This window comes from Lonchura striata, chromosome 23 (assembly GCF_046129695.1).
Source record: "Lonchura striata isolate bLonStr1 chromosome 23, bLonStr1.mat, whole genome shotgun sequence".
In the NCBI taxonomy this organism is placed as follows: Eukaryota; Metazoa; Chordata; class Aves; order Passeriformes; family Estrildidae; genus Lonchura; species Lonchura striata.
In genome coordinates, this window is record NC_134625.1 from 5,421,974 (window position 1) to 5,443,274 (window position 21,301).

The 21,301-nt window shown below is 45.8% G+C and overlaps 1 protein-coding gene across 1 annotated transcript in view; it reads left to right on the forward strand.

The window, feature by feature from the left end:
• The window catches only part of LOC144247416 (uncharacterized), a 146,701-nt gene that overhangs the window by 87,209 nt on the left and 38,191 nt on the right, over positions 1-21,301 (forward strand). The window contains exons 7-8 of the mRNA XM_077788007.1: positions 13,956-14,017; positions 16,756-16,791. Of these exons, the coding sequence (XP_077644133.1) occupies positions 13,956-14,017; positions 16,756-16,791 (98 nt within the window). The remainder of the gene's footprint in view (positions 1-13,955; positions 14,018-16,755; positions 16,792-21,301) is intronic.

Sequence of the window (21,301 nt, forward strand, 5' to 3'; positions counted from 1 at the left end):
GAATGTAAAATAAGAATATAAAATAAGGATATATGAAAACCTCTTTGGGATCAAATAGATTCCCTAAATAAACAATATGGAATAAGGATATAAAATAAGGGTGTATAAACAATCTCTTCAGAGAAATTTGGGTCAAATGGATTCCCTATATCCAGAATATTGAATAAAGACATAGAATAAGGATATACCCATACCCACTTCAGAATTGGGAGCAGAAAGATTTCCTATATAAAGAATATAGATTAAGGATATAGAAAAAGGATATATGAACAGTCCATTCAGAAGAGTTGGGACCAAATGGATTCCCTATGTACAAAATATGGAATAAAGATATAAAATAAGGGCATGTAAACACCCCTTTCAGAGGAATTGGCACCAAATAGATTCCCTAAATACAGGGAATATAAAATAAAGATATAGAACATAGAATAAGGATATAGAAATACCCTTTTCAGAGGAATTGGCACCAAATAGATTCCCTGAACACAGGGAATATAGAACAAGGATATAGAATAGGGATATAGAATAAGGGTATAGAAATACCCCTTTCAAAGGAATTGGCATCAAATAGATTCCCTAAACACAGGGAATATAGAATAAGGATATAAAATATAGAATAGGGTTGTATAATAAGGATATAGAAACACCCGTTTCAAAGGAATTGGCACCAAATAGATTCCCTAAATACAGAGAATATAGAAAAAGGATATAGAATATAGAATAAGGATATAGGGCATAGAATAAGGATATAAAATACAGAATAGGGATGTAGAATAAAGATATAGAAACACCCCTTTCAAAGCAATTGACACCAAATAGATTCCCTAAATATAGAGAATAAGGATGTAGAACATAGAATAAGGATATAGAACATAAAATAAGGATATAAAATATAGAATAAGGATGTAGAATAAGGATATATAAACACTTCTTTCAGAGAAACTGGAACCAAATGGATTCCCTAAATACAGGGAATATAGAATAAGGACATAGAACAGGGATGTAGAATAAAGGTATAGAAATACCCTTTTCAAAGGACCAAACAGATTCCCTAAATACAGGGAATATAGAATAAGGATATAGAATATAAAATAAGGATATAAAATATGGACTAGGATTGTAGAATAAGGATATAGAAACACACCTTTGAAAGGAGTTGGCACCAAATAGATTCCCTAAATACAGGGAATATAGAACATAGAATAAGGATATAAAATATAGAATAGGGATGTAGAGTAAGGATATAGAAACACCCATTTCAAAGCGTCTGGGACCAAACAGATTCTCTAAATACAGGATATGGAATAAAGACACACAAACCCCACCTTCAAAGGAGTCAGGACCAAACAGATTCCCTTTATCTGGAATACAGCCTAGGGATATTCAGAACCCAGAGAAAATCTGGGGGACTGCGAGGTTCCCTCTGCTTTCACTGCACACAGACCTGGCTGTGGCAACTCTCCTCTGTCTCCCTCTTTTTTAAAATTTTTCTTCTTATTTTCCCTTTTTAACCACATTTTTACGCTCCCATCTCCCTCCTCAGCACCTCAGTGCCCCCGCTGGAAATCCAGGGATTCTCCAGAGCCCTGCTGCTGCAGACAGACAGACAGACAGACAGACAGGCTGCCATTCCCTGGAGAACAGCCCTGCTCAGGAAATGTAGCTATTTCCGCCCTGCCTGCAGTCAGGAAATGAGGAGGAGGCAGCACTGGAGATATTTTTTGAATTTGACAGGATTTTTTTTTTTTCCCTCGCTTCGGAGCAAGGAATGCTCAGCCTGGCTGGGCCTGCAGCAGGGGGGTGTCGGATTTTGGGGTCGTGTGGGATTTTGGGGTGTGTCAGAGCCAGGTTAAGGTCTGGGGTTGAAAGAAAACCAGGATTGAATCCAAGGATTCCAAGCCAAAATAGTAAACACGTCCTCATAAAGTGCTTCTGCTTTCCCTTGCTGACATCCTCACTTGCTGGTTTGACTTTAAACTGAATTTTTGGAGTTGGTTTCTGTTCCAGTGTTTGTTTTGACATGGAATGAAATGATTTCAATTAAAAAATGTAATCATTTTAATTCTGTTCAGAATCCAGAGCAGCACCTTGTGGGTGCTGCACGTGTGGAAATTCCCATCCAATCCCACTGCACTGAGAAGGGATTCAGCTCCCACATTTCAATATTGGCCCACTTTTACATTCATTTCAAATAGACTTTCTACAAATTAATCTCATGAGGTTGTAAAGCAGTCAAGGGTGCTTTAGTTTTAATGGAAGATGTGTGGCTAATTCCCTAGATTCTTTAAAAAATCTCCTTCTAATGGGAATATCCTGGAAATTCCTACTGCAAGTAGTGCTTGAAACCCTGCAATTGTTTCCAGTGGAGATGGAAAAATAGAAATGGTGATCATTTAGTGGTGTTTGAGAATTTTTTTTTGTTTTAAAGAGAAAATAATTCTTGCAAAATATTTCAAATTTAGCTATTTTCAGAAACAGGCCCAGATTTTCTCTGAAGGAAAGTTTCCCTCTTTTCCTCATGAAACAATATATTTGATCAGAATTTACCATTTCATCAAAATATTGACGATTTTAAAAAGGCAACATGCATTCACTAGGGATGGATTAAAAGAGTTTTGTGTCAACATTGGATTTTTCTTTAATATGTGAAAAACTAAGAGGAAAGCTATAGTCAAAACTAGGTAGAAGTAAAACACAAAAAAGTAATTTGTAATGAGGGATAAAACATTTGTTTGGAACTTTTGGAATGGAGTTTTAGAGGATTTAAAGGTTTTTCCTGGTGTTATTCCCCGCAAAAATGTTGTTGCACCATTATTCTGATTTTTCCCAGGGTGTTTCCACCACGGTTCCCTGGAATCTTGTGGGATTATAGCTGAAATATGAGCAACATTTGTTGGTGTTTTGGAACCAGGATCCCAAACCAGAGGCCAAAATCCTGCCATCACCTCAGGAAGGGCCTCTGCCCTGAGTGTGGCTATTCCAGGAGTTCCTCCAGCAAACCTTTCCCGAGGAAGGGATGCATGGAGCAGCTGGATCTGCACCCCAAAGCATCCAGATCCTTGGTGTTTTCCCTGTGATCCCAAAATCTGCTTTGATTTCCATGCTGCAGATCCTTGGTGTTTTCCCTGTGATCCCAAAATCTGCTTTGATTTCCACGCTGCAGATCCTTGGTGTTTTCCCTGCAACCCCAAAATCTGTTTTGCTTCTCACGGGTGGAATCATGGAGTGGTTTGGGCTGGAAAAGACCTTGAAGATCCTCATTTTGTGTTTAGGTTGGCAAAGGGAGCTGAGTGTGCTCCTGGTGCAGCTCCAAAGAGCAGCAGAGCCATGGATTGCAGGTCTGGAGATACAAAAAAGAGGGAGAAAAGGCAAAATGATTTTCTTGTGGTCATCCAGAAGGAAAACAAGGCAAAAAGATAAATCTGACCTGCAGTTCTAAGCTCGTTCCCTCAGCACCCAGTGCCTCCCAAGCCTTGTCCCAGATCCCTGAAATTGCCATGGATATTTGTGTTATTTGTGATATTCCCTGATATTTGTGTTATTTGTGATATTCCCTGATATTTGTGTTCCCAGTGTGGCCCAGGAAACATAAATATTGTTCCTCACACATGGAGAGCCTCTCCGGGCCCCACCATCCATCCATCCATCCATCCATTATCCATCCATCCATCCATCCATCCGTCCATCCATCCATCCATCCATCCATCCATTATCCATCCATCCATCCATCCATCCATCCATCCATCCATCCATCATCCATCCATCATCCATCATCCATCATCCATCATCCATCATCATCCATCATCCATCCATCCATCCATCCATCCATCATCCATCATCCATCCATCCATCCATCCATCATCCATCATCCATCCATCCATCCATCCATCTATCCATCCATTCATCATCCATCCATCCATCCATCCATCCATCCATCCATTCATCATCCATCCATCCATCCATCCATCCATCCATCCATCCATCTATCCATCCCAGCCCTGTGCGCAGCACCCATGGCCCAGGTGGGTTCTGCAGGCTCGGTGGGACTCCTGGAATTTTGGCTGGGGGAGCCTCCAGCGTTGTTTGGTTTGGGTTTTCCGTAGCAGAGCACAAACAAGGTTTGCTCACGAGGCAGAGCGGGGACACGGTGCCAGAAATAGAGGCTGACAGTCCTGCAGGATGTTGTGTGGTGTTATCAATGATTCATCCACTCTGAGGCTGAACAATCGCTAACCTCAAGGCACTCTCACTTTCACGCCCTCTGACACACATTCCACTGAGGACAAATATCCTCTGCATGAGTAAAGCCTCAGGAGCGGCGTTTTTAACTCGTAAAGGTCACTTTGTGAGTGTTCTGATGTTGGGTTTGAACTTTGCTGCCCAGTCCTTGAGCGTGGGGAGGGTTTCTGTGAGTGCTGTGACGTGCTGGCTTAGAAAAATCCTTTTTTGGATGCTGATCACAGTGATGGCTGTGGAGAGGGACTCCAAAAAGCCCATGGTGGAAACCACTGAAATCAATTACAAAGTGAATAAATTTGGCCCAGATGTTGTGATACAACTGAGCTGAAGGCAGGAGGGAGTTGGGCTGAGGAAGAGATCCAGGAAAGCTGGAAAAGACATGGCTGGAGGCATTCAGGAGCTTGCAGGAGGGTTCTTCTCATGAAAAAACTCTTTTTTGGTGGCAGCAATACCACCTGGTGCCAGGTGAGCAGCTGGATTTGGAGACTTTCATCTTCAAACCTGCACATCCTGAACGCCCCCCGCCATGGAGAACAGCTGGATAATGGATGAGCCTCTGTGCAATTCCTTCTATTGGAAGCGTTTGGCTATTGTGCCACGGTTGAGGGCCACCAGTGGCTGTGCACTTGGTGATTCTGTTTATTTGATGGGATTTAATTTACTCCTGGAGCCCCTTTTCCGAGCTTGGCTCTCGCTGGTGGTGGCCCCTCCAGGCCTGGGCTCTTTTCCCTTGCGAGCTCGCAGCACTAGATGGCAGTGTAATGGCAAAAACCTGCCCTGCCGGGGAGGAAAAGCTGAATTTCACCCCAAAACCACCCGGCATGAAAGTTAAAATTTGAACGCAAAACAACCAGGCCTTAAAAATGCCTCTCCGAGCTCCTTGAATTCCCATAACGGGCTCCGGGAAGAAGCAGGACAAGGTTTTCACTGATGACCCAGTGGCACAGGAGTGATGCCAATTTATGCCACCCACAGATTCGGCCCACAGCAGAATCACAGGCAGACTTGTGCAGAATATTTGGTCAGGAGATTTGGGTGAGGTCTAAAATGCAAAAGCACCAAAACAAACAAACATGATATTTTTTCTTCCAAATGAAGCTCATAATTCCTTACCAGGATCATGTTCGGAGTTACTTTGCAGCCCTGGAGGTTATGGTACAATAAATTAAGCTGTTGATCATCTCCTTTCAGATCCCTGCAGGATTCAATCCCAATTTTGTGGTCCCAAAAGGGGATTTAAGTGGTGCACGGGCTTGGTGTTCTGTAGGGAAAATTCCCTGCCAATGGAAGCACATGGGGTACGTGCATTTGTGTCTGTTTTCTTAGGTCTGGATTAGCGGCCTCATTTATGACCAAACCTTTAAAAACAGGAGGAAAATGTCACAGTATAGAAAAATAAACAGGGTAAAAATAAATGGCAGAAGGACCAGGCTGAACATGGCCCTTTCTGGACGTCACCAAGACAGCCGCTGGCCCCGAGCGAGATCTGAAGGTCTTTGTTGGGAAACGTTATTGCTGAGATTTTCACTGTTTGGATTTCCTGTTTTCCTCACTTCTGGACCCTTTAACTTTTGTAATCTAAGCAGGGTCAGGTCTGGTCATCCGTGGGGAAACGGGCTGGCTGTGAACAACAAGTGCTGCTGTAGGTGAACGCTGGGGAGGTGCTGGAGCCTGCCAGGATCCTCAGCACAGGCTGCTCTGACCTTCTGGGCACTGCTGGCCAGAAGATTTCCCTGTCTGGATGAAAAATACCCAGCCTTGGTTTTGAAACGTTGAGTGATGGAAATCCACCCACTGCCCTTCAGGGGGGAATTGCCTTTGGCTGATAAAAATGAGTGTCTTGGTTTTGGTCAAAACCTGCTTAGGTTTAATCTCCCTGTGGCTCTACCTGTTTGTATTTCTCATGGAAATTTTTTGTACAAGTCTTTGATGCCCTTAGATAAAGATATGCTCCAAAAGATGTTCCAAGAGCCATCAACTCCCAGATAAGGTGTGAAAGTCCGACAGGAACCAACTGATCTCTCTCAAAATCCATAGTATTTTTAGGATGTGCCAAAATCCATTCAGGTCTGACCATCCACAAACTCCCCAGGCAGCATCAGTGCCATAAATGCTTTTAGGAGTCCTGGGCTGGAGTGGGGATCTCAATGTCTCCACTGGCTGGACATTGGGACAAATTTCCTTGCAATAATTCGAGCAAATTCAGCTAGAAGGGATGAAATGAAAGCAGTGTGAAGGTGCAGGACTGAAAAGCAAGGTTTGAAAGTCCCTCCCACTTGCTGGCAGGGGATTATGACCCCACTCTGGTAGGGGCTGGTGTAATTCTTTGTCACTGTGTCGCGTTTAAGAGTTTCTCTGAGTGGAGTGATCACTTTTGGATGTGATCACAACATGGCCAGGTACCAGGTGAGCCTGGTGGTAAATCTGTCTGTCAGCTTTGAGTGGAGCCTGAAGGAACAACTGCCAAGCTGTGCTGAGCTCATTTTCCCTCCTGGACGTGCTTTTGGTGTAAGACAAACTTGGTCCTGTGTCACCATCCCTGGGGCATGGCCAGGAATTCTGCTGGGTACCATCAGCACCCTTCTCCTTTCCACCATTCCACTTCCTACCCCAAACTCTGATTTTTGCCAGTTGGGTCTGCTCTGGAAGGTGATCTTCACATGGCTAAAAGGCTTCATTCCCTTCCTGATTATCCATGGTCCATTCTTTTCTCAGGGTCATCGTGGCCATGCATGAGTTCTCTGGGACAGTGAAATCTTTCCAGCCCAACTGAAATTAGGTTTAATTGGGAAAACTTTCACAAATTTTGGATTTGTGTGGGACCTCTAACCAACACTTTGGTTTTCACCTTCAAATGCATAGGCATAATTGATGCCAGGCAGGTGTTTGGGGCTTTTCATTTATGGGAAAGGGAGGCAGAGAAATCACCTGGGGCTGTGTCAGTGCTGTCCATGCATGAGGAGATTTGGGTCCGTGGCTTGCTGGATGGGCTCCAGTGAGGTTGTCAGGAATCTGAAGGTGTCAGGGCACACTGAATTATGAATTATTGAACTATATCTGAGTTCTTTGGGACAGTGAAATCTTTCCAGCCCAACTGAAATTAGGTTTATTTTCACAGGGTTGGATTTATCTCAGCATCTCCACCCAACATTTTGGTTTTCACCTTCAAATCCATAGGTGTAAATGATGCCAGGCAGGTGTTTGGGGCTTCTTATTTATGGGAGAGGCAGGCAGAGAAATCACCTGGGGCTGTGTCAGTTCTGTCCATGTACGAGGAGATTTGGGTCCGTGGTTTCCTGGATGGGCAATGTGTGGCTCTAGTGAGGTTGTCAGGACTCTGAAGGTGTTTGAATTATGAATGATTGACTTATATCTGAGTTCTTCGTGACAGTAAAATCTTTCTGGCTACAACTGAAATCGAGCTCAACTGGGAAGACTTTCAGAGGGTTGGATTTGTCCCAGCACCTCCAACCAACATTTTGGTTTTCACCTTCAAATCCATAGGTGTAAATGATGCCAGGCAGGTGTTTGGGGCTTCTCACTTATGGGAAAGGCAGGCAGCGAAGTCACTGGATGATGAATTACTGAGTTCTGTGTGGAGCAGGGTGCTGCTGCGCTATGGGGACAGCGTTCCCACCCTCCTCCTCCCGAGCAGGTGGGGCGGGCAGCATCCCCATCCATCCCCCCGCTGCCCGAGCTGCCGGCAGCGCTGCTCCAGCGGGATGCGGTGGTTTCCAAGGCCAAGGGCCAGCAGGAAATTCCGACCTCCGCCCGCCCGGGCAGCTCCGTGCCTGAGCCGCTGCCGAGTCCCCGCGGCTCCCGAGCCGAGCGCTGCTCGCCGCTCCCCGAATTCACTGGTGGTACTGCAGGAGGGGGGGGGGAAATATCCCGATTGGGTTAATGCTATTCTTTAATAACTTATGGCAGGTGCCTGGCAGCTTATGGTAATTAACGGGGTATTTGCAGGGATCAGAAAATACGCTGAGCTGAACAAGTCTCTCGCCTGTCCTTGGCTCGCTGCAGCGCGATGGGGTCATCGCCTGTGTGGCTGCAGATAATAAATCAAAGGGCTGGAGAAGCTGCAGGAGAGAGGGCACGAACTGCCCGAACATCCTTGTGGCAGCTTTCCCAGCCACATCTGCACTTCTCCCCAGCCCAGCCATGCGAGCAGGGCTCACTTCACCTTGCCTGACCAGTGACCGTGCTGGAGCGGGGTGCCAGCTCTGCGGCAGCCCCGGCCAGTTTAAAGGCTGCCAGGGAGCGTGGAGCTGCCAGTCTGGGCTGCTGGGGCAGGATTTGGGATGCTCGGGATGCTGCCGCGGTGGGACCAGCTGGTGCCGGGCTCTGAGTGAGGATGGAGCTCACAAATTCGCAGAGTGGCTGAGGAGGAAACAGCCAGGAGCTGGGGGAGTGGAGAAGGGATGACTTTCCTCTGATGTAAAAATCCCATCATTCAGTGCTCGCCGTGAAAAAGGCGAGAGGAGAAGAATGTGGAGAGAGGGAGAGAGGCAGGGAGAAGAAATGAAGGGAAAGGACGCGCTCCTTCTTCTGCTGGATCTTGTAGGCTAAGCTTGCCCACCCTGGCAGGATGGAGAAACAAGGCTGGCCCCGAGTGCCAAGCCCTGCAGAGCCTTGCAAGCCCCAGGGATTGTTCCCAAGCCCATCCCGATCTGGACTTGGTTAGTACTGCCTTGGTATGAATAATCAGGGAGATAAAAATTCTCAAGAAACTTGCAGCAGTTTCCACAGGGCTCTCTTTTTGCCTTAGCTTTTATTTCTGGCAGGTTTGAATTTCCTGCTCACTGTGCTCGTGCCTGATGCTCACAGGATTTCTGCAGGGCTGGGAGAAAGGAGCAGGGCTGGATGGAAGTGAAGAAGCAGCAGAGCTAGAGCTGCCCTGGAGCTCTGTCCAGGTTCCTGTTTCTTCCTTCTGAGGGGCTGAATATCAAAAAAGGTGCCAGGTTTTGTCCTTCATGCATTTTGCTGTGTGCCGTTGCCTGTAATTAGTTTCTCAGCGGAAAAAGCTTTCTCAGTTGGGTAAAAAATAATTAAAAAAGCAGGAAAACCAACCCCCCGCATTTTTGGCAATGGGTTGTTTTTCTAAGCAATTAATTAAGAGCTGATTTTAAAAGAATTTGAATGAATCCTTCCACTCTGTGTCAAGCATGGCTTTTGTATTAATCACTTCACTACGCGCTGGCTGAATAAGGAGTGAAAAAAGATGCAGGGAATAAAAATTTCCCCAGGAAATGAATCAGACGAGGAACCTTTGCCTCATCTCGCCTCCTCCGAGTGAAGAAAGAAATGATTTTGTCAATGGTGGGTCAGTTTACAAACGTGTCCTTTGCAGGGTGAGTCAGAGCCAGTGATGCATTTCCCAGCAATGCAATCGCAGATGCAGCTGCAACCAGCGCTGCATGGAGCTAAAGATAAACAGGAGTTTGTCTTTATAAAAGAATCCTCGTGCCCATGACAGCCAGGAGAATGCAAATGCAACCTGCCAGATCTGCTTGTGTGCCAGCCAGCTCTTGCTGCGTTTTGAAACCAGCATCAAAATTCCCTCTGGCTTCCATGGGAGCAGGGAAATCCCTCGGGACTTGGGATTCCCATTTGATCGGGGAGAGATGTGGATTTTTATACAGTGGAGCTGGTGGAGGATCCAGTTTTCTCACTGGAATTTTCTCTCTGGCTTCCATGGGAGCAGGGAAATCCCTCGGGACTTGGGATTCCCATTTGGTCGGGGAGAGATGTGGATTTTTATAAAGTGGATCCAGTTTTCTCACTGGAATTTTCTCTCTGGCTTCCATGGGAGCAGGGAAATCCCTCGGGACTTGGGATTCCCATTTGATCGGGGAGAGATGTGGATTTTTATACAGTGGAGCTGGTGGAGGATCCAGTTTTCTCACTGGAATTTTCTCTCTGGCTTCCATGGGAGCAGGGAAATCCCTCGGGACTTGGGATTCCCATTTGGTCGGGGAGAGATGTGGATTTTTATACAGTGGATCCAGTTTTCTCACTGGAATTTTCTCTCTGGCTTCCATGGGAGCAGGGAAATCCCTCGGGACTTGGGATTCCCATTTGGTTGGGGATTTTTATACAGTGGAGCTGGTGGAGGATCCAGTTTTCTCACTGGAATTTTCTCACTGGGATCCAGTGTCCTGTCAAACGTGGCTGGGCCCAGGTGGGCATCTCCCCTTTGGGATAAAAATCAGGAGCAGGTGGGAAGTGCTGCTGTTTCCAGAGCTGGCTTTGGAGTTTTCCAAAATGCTGGACAAATTTTTTTTTTTTTTTCCCCCCCAAGCACCAGCCTTTGTTAGTGTTAGAGCTGTTAAGGGATGTGCAAAAGCTGTTGTTGTGGAAGAACCATCAAGATTGCTATTGGTTGTTGATGTTTTGGTTGTGGGCGAGATAATGACATTTAGCTGAGAGTCTGAGCTGAAATATGAAAATTTTCATCGTTTTCCCTGGTGCCACTTTCCCCAGTGTTTCCTGAGTCGAAACCTTGTGAAGTGTGTTAGTCCTTGTGGGTTTGGGGTGGTTTCTGTGGGTTTTCTGTAGCTTTCCAGGCTGTCAAAGTGTTTAGGCAAGAGGGTGAAATATTTGGGGGGTCAGTGGTGAGATGACAATTTCTGCTGGCCAGGATTGGTGTCCTGGAGTGGGACCTGGAGTGGCTGGGGTGCTGCAGGTCTTCCTTTGGGATAATGGTCATCCTTGGAAAGATCTGTGATTCAACCACGTCCTCGACTGAATATCTGTTTATCAGGGCAGGTTTTCAGCCTCTTGGCTCAAAGACCATCCCAGTTTGCAAATATCAGCAAAGTGGCAACACTGGGGCAAAAAAAATAAAGCTTGGGAAGGAGCTGGAGAATGGCAGACCTGGAGTCAAATTTAAATTTTCAAAGTTCTTGGCCAGCACTTTAACCACGAGGCCTCTTCTCTTTAGGGTTAAACGTGTCCTCTTACAAAAAGAGCCAGAGGCTCTTGATTATCCATGCAAAACGGGCCAGGGCTTTGATTTGTAAGATTTATTTTTTTCAGTTTTAAACGGATGAAGCTTAATTTAGATCCTCACAAGAAAATTAAAACTCGAAGGCAGAGACACAGCCCCACTTTCCCTTTTCTTATCCCAAGGCACCATTCCCCACCTTTCCCCTTTTTCTCCTCCCAAAAAAAAAACCAACAAACCCCCAAAAAACCAACCAACCAACCAACCAAAACAAACAAACAAAAAAAAATAAATCAAAAACTCACCACAAAAAAATTATCCACAAAAAAACCCACAAAAAACCCCCAAAAATTCTGACTTTGAACGCAGCAGATTTGGGGGATAGGGGAACAATTAAAGCAATGATGTGTGTGCTTCAAGGAGAAAAGCGAGCTGCGGTAGCTGTGCTTTGACAGGTCTTTGGAGGATTTCAAGGAAGTTACACCCACTTCATTCATGATAATCGGCTGTTTAACGCCGAGCAGCTCAGTGTTATGAATGAAAAGGGAGCGTGTTTTGGCTTGCAGAACAACTCACAAATCTAATGCTTCCCTCGTCAAATAACCAGCCACGTTCACCAAAAAAAAAAAAAAAAAAAAAAATTTCATTCTTGAAATGAATGGGAAAAAAAAACTGCAACACCTAAAGCTGCATCTTCTTTTTCTGTAGGGATCATTTTACTTCCCTTTGCCATATTTGTAACTCTGTGTGGATGGATGAGTTGGGGGAGAAAATTCAGCCTCTGCTGGGCTTTGCTGCAGGTAAAGCCAGGTCCTGTGCATTTGATCAGAACACGCTGAATTGTCGGATTTCACGTCGTTTTGGGGGCAAAAAGAAAACAGAAGGGAAGAAAGGAAGGGATAAATTTTGATCTGGATGGATTGCAGAGGCTCTGTGGGCTCTGTGCTGTGCCTGGGCAGACTCATTGATTAGGAATATATTGATTTTTTTGGAGTGTTGAAGCTGGATTTGTGGAATATCGTGATTTCCTGGAGCTGCCAGGTGCCTTCATCCCTTCTGCTTTATAGACTTGGGTGTCACCTGGGAGGGTGCTGGAGGTTATGGATGTGTTGAATTAAAGGCAAAAATACTTTGAGGGAGTGTTTCTATTTTCCTTTATTCCCAGTTCTTTGGGAATAAAATGGCTTTTTTTTGGAGGAGCAAGGTGCCCATCCATCCCACCAGGCAGGGAAGGGATTTGTGCCTGGGCACGAAGGAATGCAGCTCCTTTGATCCCATAAACACCCACAGGTGCTGGCAAAACCTTTGCCATGGAGCTGAGCTGAAAGTTTATTAATTGGAGCTTAGGAAGGAGCTGTGGAATCATTCCCCTCGTCTGGATTTGGGGTAAAAATGCCAGCTGGGATGGTTTAAATTTGAGCAGAATCTGCCAAAGCATTAATTGGTGCATCCATCGAGGGCTGTGCTGTGTTTGTGGAGATGACCTCTCCCTGAAAGGGGAATTTTGCTCAAAAGAAGCCCCAAGAAAAATCAATTGGAGAAAACACAATTCCAGCCGATCATCTTCCATCTTTGGTCAGCAGCTGGGAGCCTTGGATGGAAGGTGGGAAAACAGATTTTCCTGGTTGCTTTAGCACTAAAATAATTCCCAGAACAGTGTTTGGCTCAAGGCAGGATCTCACTGGAGCTTTTTTCACTTAAAAATGGGGGGAAAAGGGCACTTTGGGCAAAAAGGGCTGAAGGCAGAGGTGGGTAGTGTCAGAACTCAAAATGTCCCTCAGACATTTTTGGAGGTTCCAGGCCCTGGTCAGAAGCATTTGAGACCCTGGCAGGCAGCTGCAAACAGCTGTGATTTTGGGTTTGAAACATGGAATGAGTTACCAACCTTGCAGGAAGAACAAGAAGTCACAAAAGTTTAGATATTAGAGTAGAAGTAGTTACAAAGTAGAGGGAAGAATTTTTGAGTGCTGTACAGGGGGGGTTTGGTTTTGTACATGGGGGTCAGAAGTTTTAAGATGGATTTGGGATTTGGGCCTGCCCTGTCCTCCCTCTTTCTCCTTCCTCGCCTCCATGTTCTTGGTGATGTTGGCACTCACAGATTGGTTTAGAGTAGAAAAGCACAATTTAATATAGGTAATAGGCATTGGGGGAAACTGTAACCATGTAACACGTAATGTACCATATAAAAGATAGAAAAGCACCATTTAATATAGGTAATGAGCATTGGGGAAAAACTGTAAACATGTAACATGTAATGTACCATATAAAAGATAGAAAATCACCATTTAATATAGGTAATAGGCATTGGGTAAAAACTGTACCCATGTAACACGTAATGTACCATATAAAAGATAGAAAATCACCATTTAATATAGGTAATAGGCATTGGGAAAAACTGTAACCATATAACACGTAATGTACCGTATAAAAGAGAGCAGCAGCCCTGGGCAGGGGGAGAGAAAAAAAGACAAGAGACAAAAAAAATACCAAGGGTGTGTATAGGTCTGCCTAAGCTACAAAGCAAACCACAGCAGCCCAGGAAGACAATCTTTTAAATATCTTACAATAAACAACCATGAGACCAAACAACAAGAAACTACAGAGCCTTTCTTCAGAAGCATAAGTTAAAAGTTTTTTCACCACATAAAACCACCCCACAACCTAGGGTGGTCTTCGACAGGTAGGATGGAAGCGTGGGAGGGAGGGTGGGCATCCCTTCTCCATCTCCTACACAATAAATTAACCCTTTCTTTCTGCTTTTCCTCCACAGAGCCGTGCTTGGATGAAACCCAGATCTGAGCAGATCCTTTTTTATTTCCACTCCTTTTCAGGGTGAGTGAATCCTCTTGTCTCCACTCCTGCCCTCGTGTCCTGTGCAGCTCCAAAGTGTGACTTCGGGTTCAGAGGAGAATCTCGCTTTTCCTAATCTCTGCACTGATAACACGGAGCTTAATTTAGCAGCAGTCAGGCAGAACATTTGGATTTTGTCATCCATTTCCAAAACTATTGTTGGCTTCTTATTCCTTTGTTTCCACACACCAGCACCCCCAACTCGTTTCAGATTTATATTTTCTTGGAGGTGCCAAAAGATAAGTTAATGCCAACTAGATGATTAATTAGCTAATACTTTCCTCTGCCTTGAGATGGAAAGCCTTTATCTGAGTCACCTATTAATTATTATTTTATTCATTGCTGCATGGGTGCATTTGAAGGGACTCAAGTTCCACCCTGCTGAGAAATTTGGGCAGAAATTTGTAGGAAGAGGATGAAAGAAAGCCAAAGGAACTTCAGCTTGTTATCAGAAAGTAATGTTGAGATCAGGGTACTTTTTTATCTATATTTTGCAAGTCCTGAGCAATATCAGAGGCTTATTGTCAAAATCACTGGAAATACGAAATTCTGAGGCTTTCCAACAACCTTAGAGATGCAAAAATCAATAAAAAGCTTGATTTTCCAGAGGCTCAGCTATTCCTAAGCTCGACCTACTTGTCTGAGCTTGGAAAAACTGTGGGAAAACTCACCTGGGCACTTCCAGTGTGGAAGTTTCCAGAAGCTTGGTGCTGGTGCACATCCCTTTTTTTTTTGGAGGAGCTGGGAAGAGGCTGCAGACATCTCCTCCCAAGTAAGAGTCCTTCCAGTGGGATATTTGGAATTCAAGTTGCAGGCTTGAATTCAGGCTGAGGGGATGGTAATTCAAGGTGCCATAAACGCATTAACACAGGGAGGTGGATACCTTTAATTTAATAATGATTAAAATGGGGGAAACTCTGGTTGGGAAATGATGATGAATTTATTGGTGGGTGAGTTTGGTTACCTCATTCTCCTGAAATCATGCTCAGGAATGAGGTAAGTGCATTTTTCCTGGCACTGGGAGAGCCCTGCCCATGGGCAGGAATGAACACCGTGCACGGGACAGATCTGGGGAGGATTCAGGAGGAGAATTCAGGCAGCAGGAAAAGCTGGAGAATTCCAGGAGCTGAACCACCCAGGCAGTCCCTTGGTGAACTTCTGGGGGTTTGAAGCTGTGAGGGAAGAATTTCTTCCCAAAATCCAATTGTCGCTTTGCAGCCCTTCCCCCTTGAACCTGTTTGGCTTTGGGAAGGCTCAAGGCCAAGATTTTCTGTTCTGTGAGAGCACTGAGAGCCAGCTCTGTCCCTCCTTCCCCACTCCTGGATGTCCTAAAAGAGGTGACACAGGTCTGACTGATGTCCCAAAAATGGAGATTCCATGATATTATGGTCTGTAAGTGCTCCTGGAATTACCATCCCAGCGTTGTCCTGCTCAAATCCAGGTCCAAATGCCTTTTTTTTTAATCTGAATTAACCCTGGGCATAGTTTTGTTGCCACCTGTTAATCTGATGAACTCAAAGCCTAAATTAGAAGTTTTTAAGTTAGAATTAAAATTTGGAGCCTAAATTAGAAGTTTTATTCTAAATTAGAATAGGATGTAGGAAGAGGATGAAAGAAAGCCAAAGGAACTTCAGCTTGTTGATATCAGGGTACTTTTTTATCTATATTTTGCAAGCCCTGAGCAATATCAGAGGCTTATTGTCAAAATTACTGGAAATGCAGAATTCTGAGGCTTTCCAGCAACCTTAGAGATGCAAAAATCAATAAAAAGCTTGATTTTCCAGAGGCTGTGGGAATAGCTCAGCTATTCCTAAACTCAGCCTACTTGTCTGAGCTTGGAGAAGCTGTCTATTTTATTATAAATTAGACTAAAACTCCCCTTGACTTCAGTGGGGTTAATCTGTTTTAAGGAGAAGGGAAGAAGGGGGATCAGTGGGAGAATTGGGAAGTTAAGAGACAAAAATCTGCCCCAAAAGAGAATCTTTTCCCCTCACACTTTTTTTTTTTTTTCCTTTCAGGCTTAACATAAAATCGTTGCCTTCCCAAAGCAAAATAGGACAGTGATAGGGCAAGGGGGAATGGCTTCAAACTGACAGTGGGTTTAGGTTGGATATTAGGGATAAATTCTTCCCTGGGAGGGTGGTGGATGGATTTCCCAGAGAAGCTTCCCTGGATCCCTGGAAGTGTCCAAAGCCAGGGCTTGGAGCAAGCTGGGACAGTGAAAGGTGTCCTTTTACAGGACATAAATATTTCTTAAATAATATTCTAATTCCTGTATGATAATCTAATAAAATATTTCTAATCTTATGCCCGTGGCATGGAATTAGAGGAGCTTTAAACTCCCTTCCAAGCCCAACCATTCTGGGATTTGATGGAAATTCAGCTCTCGGGGCTGGGTTTGGCAGGATGAGGGAGGAGTGGGAGGCAGAGGGAGCAGCTCAGCGTTCCCTGTGGTCACCTCAGATGTGGCACAGGCTGCTGAGCTTCCCTCCCTGCCTGCAGGAAATCTGAGCTGCAGCCAGCCTGCAGGAATGTCTGCTGCATTCCAGCTGCACTGGTGCTGCTCCAGCCCAGGCTCTCGCTGCAGCTCTTCCCCTCCTGCTTCCTCCAGAGGCCCTAGGAAGGCTTGGGCTGGTGAATTGTTTCATTTCACTCCTTTTTAATGAGGTTATAGCTTGGAGGGCTGATGGTGCATTTTAATTGCTGGTTTTTTAATGCAGGAGCAGGGAGCAGAGCCCAGGTTCCCCCTCTGCCAGGTGAGTGCCAAAGGCAGCACGTCAGTGAGCAATTTTCAGTGCACTAAACCCATTTTTTCCCCACCGAAAAGGTGAAAATTCCATCTTTCTTTGCCCACAGCTTTAGCAGGAGCTGTGGTGGGTCAGGGCAGCTGGCAGCTGGGTGTTTGAGGCACTGAGCCTGGATGGGCAGCACATCCTTCTCGATTTCCTTGCTCTTTTCCCACTGCTCTGCTGCAGAAATGCATCCACTTCTAGGACTTGGTGTGATTTGCCATGGTCACTGCATTGTATGCACAGGGCTGGGGGCTGAATTGAGTCTGACACTTTGGGAATTACCCTCCTCAGATCCCCAAATTTCCATGTAAGGACTCCTGGACCATCCTGTGGAGTGAGCAGATCCACTGTGTGAATTTTACCCGCAGGAGCTGCAGCCCCTGCGAGGTTTTTAGGGACCTTGTGAGCTGCAGACAAGGTGAGGGCAGTGCACTGATAGCAATTCTCTCTCTTCCACATCCAAAGGGAATTCCCAGCCGAGGCAAAAGAGCAATTGTGGAGCGGTTTCCTAATTTAGAGCAGCTGCTGGATGTTGAAATGTTGTGCCAGCGGAGCAATGTCCAGCTCTAAATTTGGAGGGCATCAAGCTACAGCCCTGGGCTCTGTGTGCTGGTGCCTTGGCATGGGGAGTGCTTCTCCTGGATTATGGAGCAGGGAGATTGGAGCCAGTGGAGGGAACAAAAATTAAATGTCATTTGTGGCTGAGGCTGGGGGGAAGGCACAGGGATGCCTGGGGAGAGCACAGAGCCCTCAGCTGATGGCAGGTCAGGGAGCTGCAGGGAAAAGTGAAAACAAAGAGAGGAACTGAGTGAAAACAGACAGGAACCAGGAGCAAAGTGTCCAAAAAGTTGGGAAGCAGCTGGTGGAGGAAGGTGATGTCCCCCAGAGAGATGGGCTTTGGTCAGTGTGTTCCTCCCCAGCTTTTCAGAGGGGTCTTTGAGCAGGAGGGAGAGGTGGGAAGAGCAGCTCTGGGTCCTGCCTCTCCCTCCTTCCAGAGGGGTTTACCTCTCTTTCTCCAGCTCCGTGCTCTTCCCAAGGGCCTTCTCCTTTTCCCCTCAGCCTGTGCTGTTCCCTGGAGACCCAAACTTTTTCTCCAAAAAAAAAGGTTGGATATCCAACTCCCTAATATCCGACCTATCTCTCTTGCTCCAGCCACTGTTCTGGAGTAAAAAAGGGCACCCCTGATGGGAAGAAATGCTGATGTATGCTCTAGATCAGAAGGCTGAAGGATAGCTTTATTAAAACTACACTATATTACATTAATATACTATTTTAAGTGGTGCTATTTTATTCTATATATTTATTTCTTACTTAACTCAAACTCATGACTCTGCTGAGAGCACAGCTGGATCCCACTGGTCACTGACCCCAACCAACCTTCCCCAGAATCCAACCCAGGTGAACAATCTCCACACCACATTCCACATGGGGAAAAGCAAGGAGCAGAGATAAAGATTGTTTCCTCTTCTTCTCTCTGTGAAATCCTGAGAGACAGAATTCTGTCTGTCTGTCCAGAGGATGTCACACTGTTCTGTGGCTGAGGCTCAGCTGAGCAGGTCCTGGGCAGGTCCTGGGCATCCCCAGCCATCCCTGTCCAGCAGCAGAGGGGCAGAGCTCCACGCTGCAGCAGCAGCAGCTCTGGGGACACACACCTCCCTCCACCCTTGCAGCACCTGAGCGAGGCCTGGGGCTGCTCCTCTCCATCCCTAGCTTCTGCTCCTCTCCATCCCTAGCTTCTGCTCCTTTCCATCCCTAGCTTCTGCTCCTTTCCATCCCTAGCTTCTGCTCCTTTCCATCCCTAGCTTCTGCTCCTCTCCATCCCTAGCTTCTGCTCCTCTCCATCCCTAGCTTCTGCTCCTTTCCATCCCTAGCTTCTGCTCCTTTCCATCCCTGTTTTCTGCTCCTTCCCATCCCTAGTTTCTGCTCCTTTCCATCTCTGTTTTCTGCTCCTTTCCATCCCTAGTTTCTGCTCCTTTCCATCTCTGTTTTCTGCTCCTTTCCATCCCTAGTTTCTGCTCCTTTCCATCCCTGTTTTCTGCTCCTTTCCATCCCTGCTTTCTGCCCCTTTCCATCTCTGTTTTCTGCTCCTTCCCATCCCTAGTTTCTGCTCCTCTCCATCTCTGTTTTCTGCCCCTTTCCATCCCTGTTTTCTGCTCCTTTCCATCCCTGTTTTCTGTTCCATTTGCTGCCTCCCTCAGCACCCTCCCGACACAATGGGCTCCTTTCTGCGGTGAGCCCCTGCTCCACACAGAATTTGCTGGCTCCTCTCTTTGGGATGCCTTTCAATGGGAAGAAGAGGGGAAAGTATTCCTTGTTCCCAGTGCAAACCAGCACTGGCAGCCTGGGTTATTTTGTCGGCCGTGTGGCTTTAAGTGACGCCTTTGCCATCTGTTCCGTCTGCTAATTATGAATGCAAAACAAACGGAGCCCACAATTGCTTCATTTAGAATAAGAGAGAGATGGCAGTGACCAAAACAGTTTTATTTTGGTGTCAGATGCTCTTTTTATTTCTCCTGTCTCTTCCTAATCTAAAGCAGGGCTGGAGCACTTCTCCCTCTCCCAGTTTGCTCAGACAAACGGGACCAACTCCTGCCTGCTCAGCCTTTAGGGCCTTGAAGGGATGATCCCACAAGAGCAAGGAGAGAGAAAAAACTTCATTTTCGACTGGTTTCAGCTTTTCTGTTTTCAGTTGAGTTGTGCTGGTCTCGGAGACAATCAGGGTAGCTGCAGAGAGTTTGGCAGCAGCGTGTGAAGCCCTTCCCCAGCCTGTCCAGCCCTGGTTCCTCTCTCCACAGATGAATTTTGCAGCCAGCCTGGGACAGGATGGGGGGAAGGATGGATGCACTCTGCTGGGGCTGTGTCCAGCAGCCCACGAGAGGAGATTTTAACTTTTGGTTGTGAGTGAATCATCCCAAGGTTGGTGATCCCTCTCCTTTGGTGACTGGGCTATAAGGAGCCCCCTCATTTATTCACAGGGTGCTGTCAGCTCTTTAACATCCCCAAAATTGCTGCTGAATTGCTCCAAACCATGGGAGATCGTGGAGGTATCCCTGGCAGCACAGCCACAGATTGATGTGATCTAGCTGGGGAAAATGGACACTCTCCTCCTCCTCCTCCTTTCCCTCCCCAGCCATCACTCTTGCTGTGATAATCAGCATGTATTTAATTGTATTTTTTGGCTGAGTCTGTGCTGAATGGCACTGGGCTGGCAGTGTTTTTATACCTGCTAAAGCCACATTCTGGACAATAGAAGACCTCCCTCTTTCCTCTCCACAAATCTCCATAAAAATTTGTCAGCTTGTGCTTAAAGATTATTTTAAAATTATTGTCACTACTGTCAGGTTTTGCTTAAGTTCCCATTCAGTTTTTTTCCCAGTTGGAAAGGAATGGCAGGGGACACATTCCCAGTGAGAAACTGGATCTGAAAAGTTCTTCCAGCTCCCAGCAAACTGTCCTAGCCCAGCTGAGGCAGAAATAAGAGGAGGGCTCTGTCATGAAATGTCCAAATCTGAGATCAAACCCAGCATGGGCTGAGATCCCAAACTGGACTGGGATTCTCCAACCCTGAGCAGCCAGATCAGGATCCTGCCCCAGCCTGGAGCCACCTCTGCTGTAAAAATGATGGGAAATGATTCAGGAGGTTCCAGCACGAGGGTTAAAGGTTCTCTTGGTGTCCCAGGCCTGCAGGATGATGTTGTGGTTTAAACATTTGGACTGGGACCAAGAGATGTGAGATAAATTCCAGGCTCTGATGGTCACTTCCTCTGTGAGCTTCTGGAAATCTCTGCTGCTCCCTTTGCTCCCATCCTCTGCCTGGGGCCATTCCAGTAGTGAATTGAACTGATAATCCAGGTAATTTTCTGAAATCCTTCAATTTAGAGTTAAAATAGTATTCTATCCCCATTTTCCTACAAGGTAAAAACCATTTAAGGTTGGAAATGAAGGACAAAAAGCTGAAAAATTTGAAGGACATGGATGAATGCCCTTTCCTCAGCCTGGTGAGGAACAGCCTGGATCAGGGACTGGGGGGTGGCAGCGCCAGGAAATGAAGGCAGGGTACATTTTTCCCTGGCTTTGGTTACATTCCCAAAGAATGAGTGTCCATGAGCAATGCTGAAAGGATCAATGCAAAAAAGAATTAATTTTGTACTTCCAAAGCTGTACTTAGTAAGCCATGGTCATTGAAATCCACTTAATTGGAGAAGTTCTTTGCTGGTGTCACAGTCTGATGGATGAAGGTTTGTCCTGGTACCTGTCAGGAGGGAAGGGAAGAAGGAAAGACAATTTCTGGATGCTTTCTTTAGGTGTGTCAACATCTATTTTCTGCTAAATTAATTTGTACTTAAGGTTTGTGTGTCTAGAAGAGTTTACAGGATCAGCTCCCTGGTTTGGTGTTAAAATTTGCCTTTATCACAGTTTTAATTTCAAGCTGGAAAAAGGTAAATTTCTTTTTTCTGTGGGATTTCTAGAACAG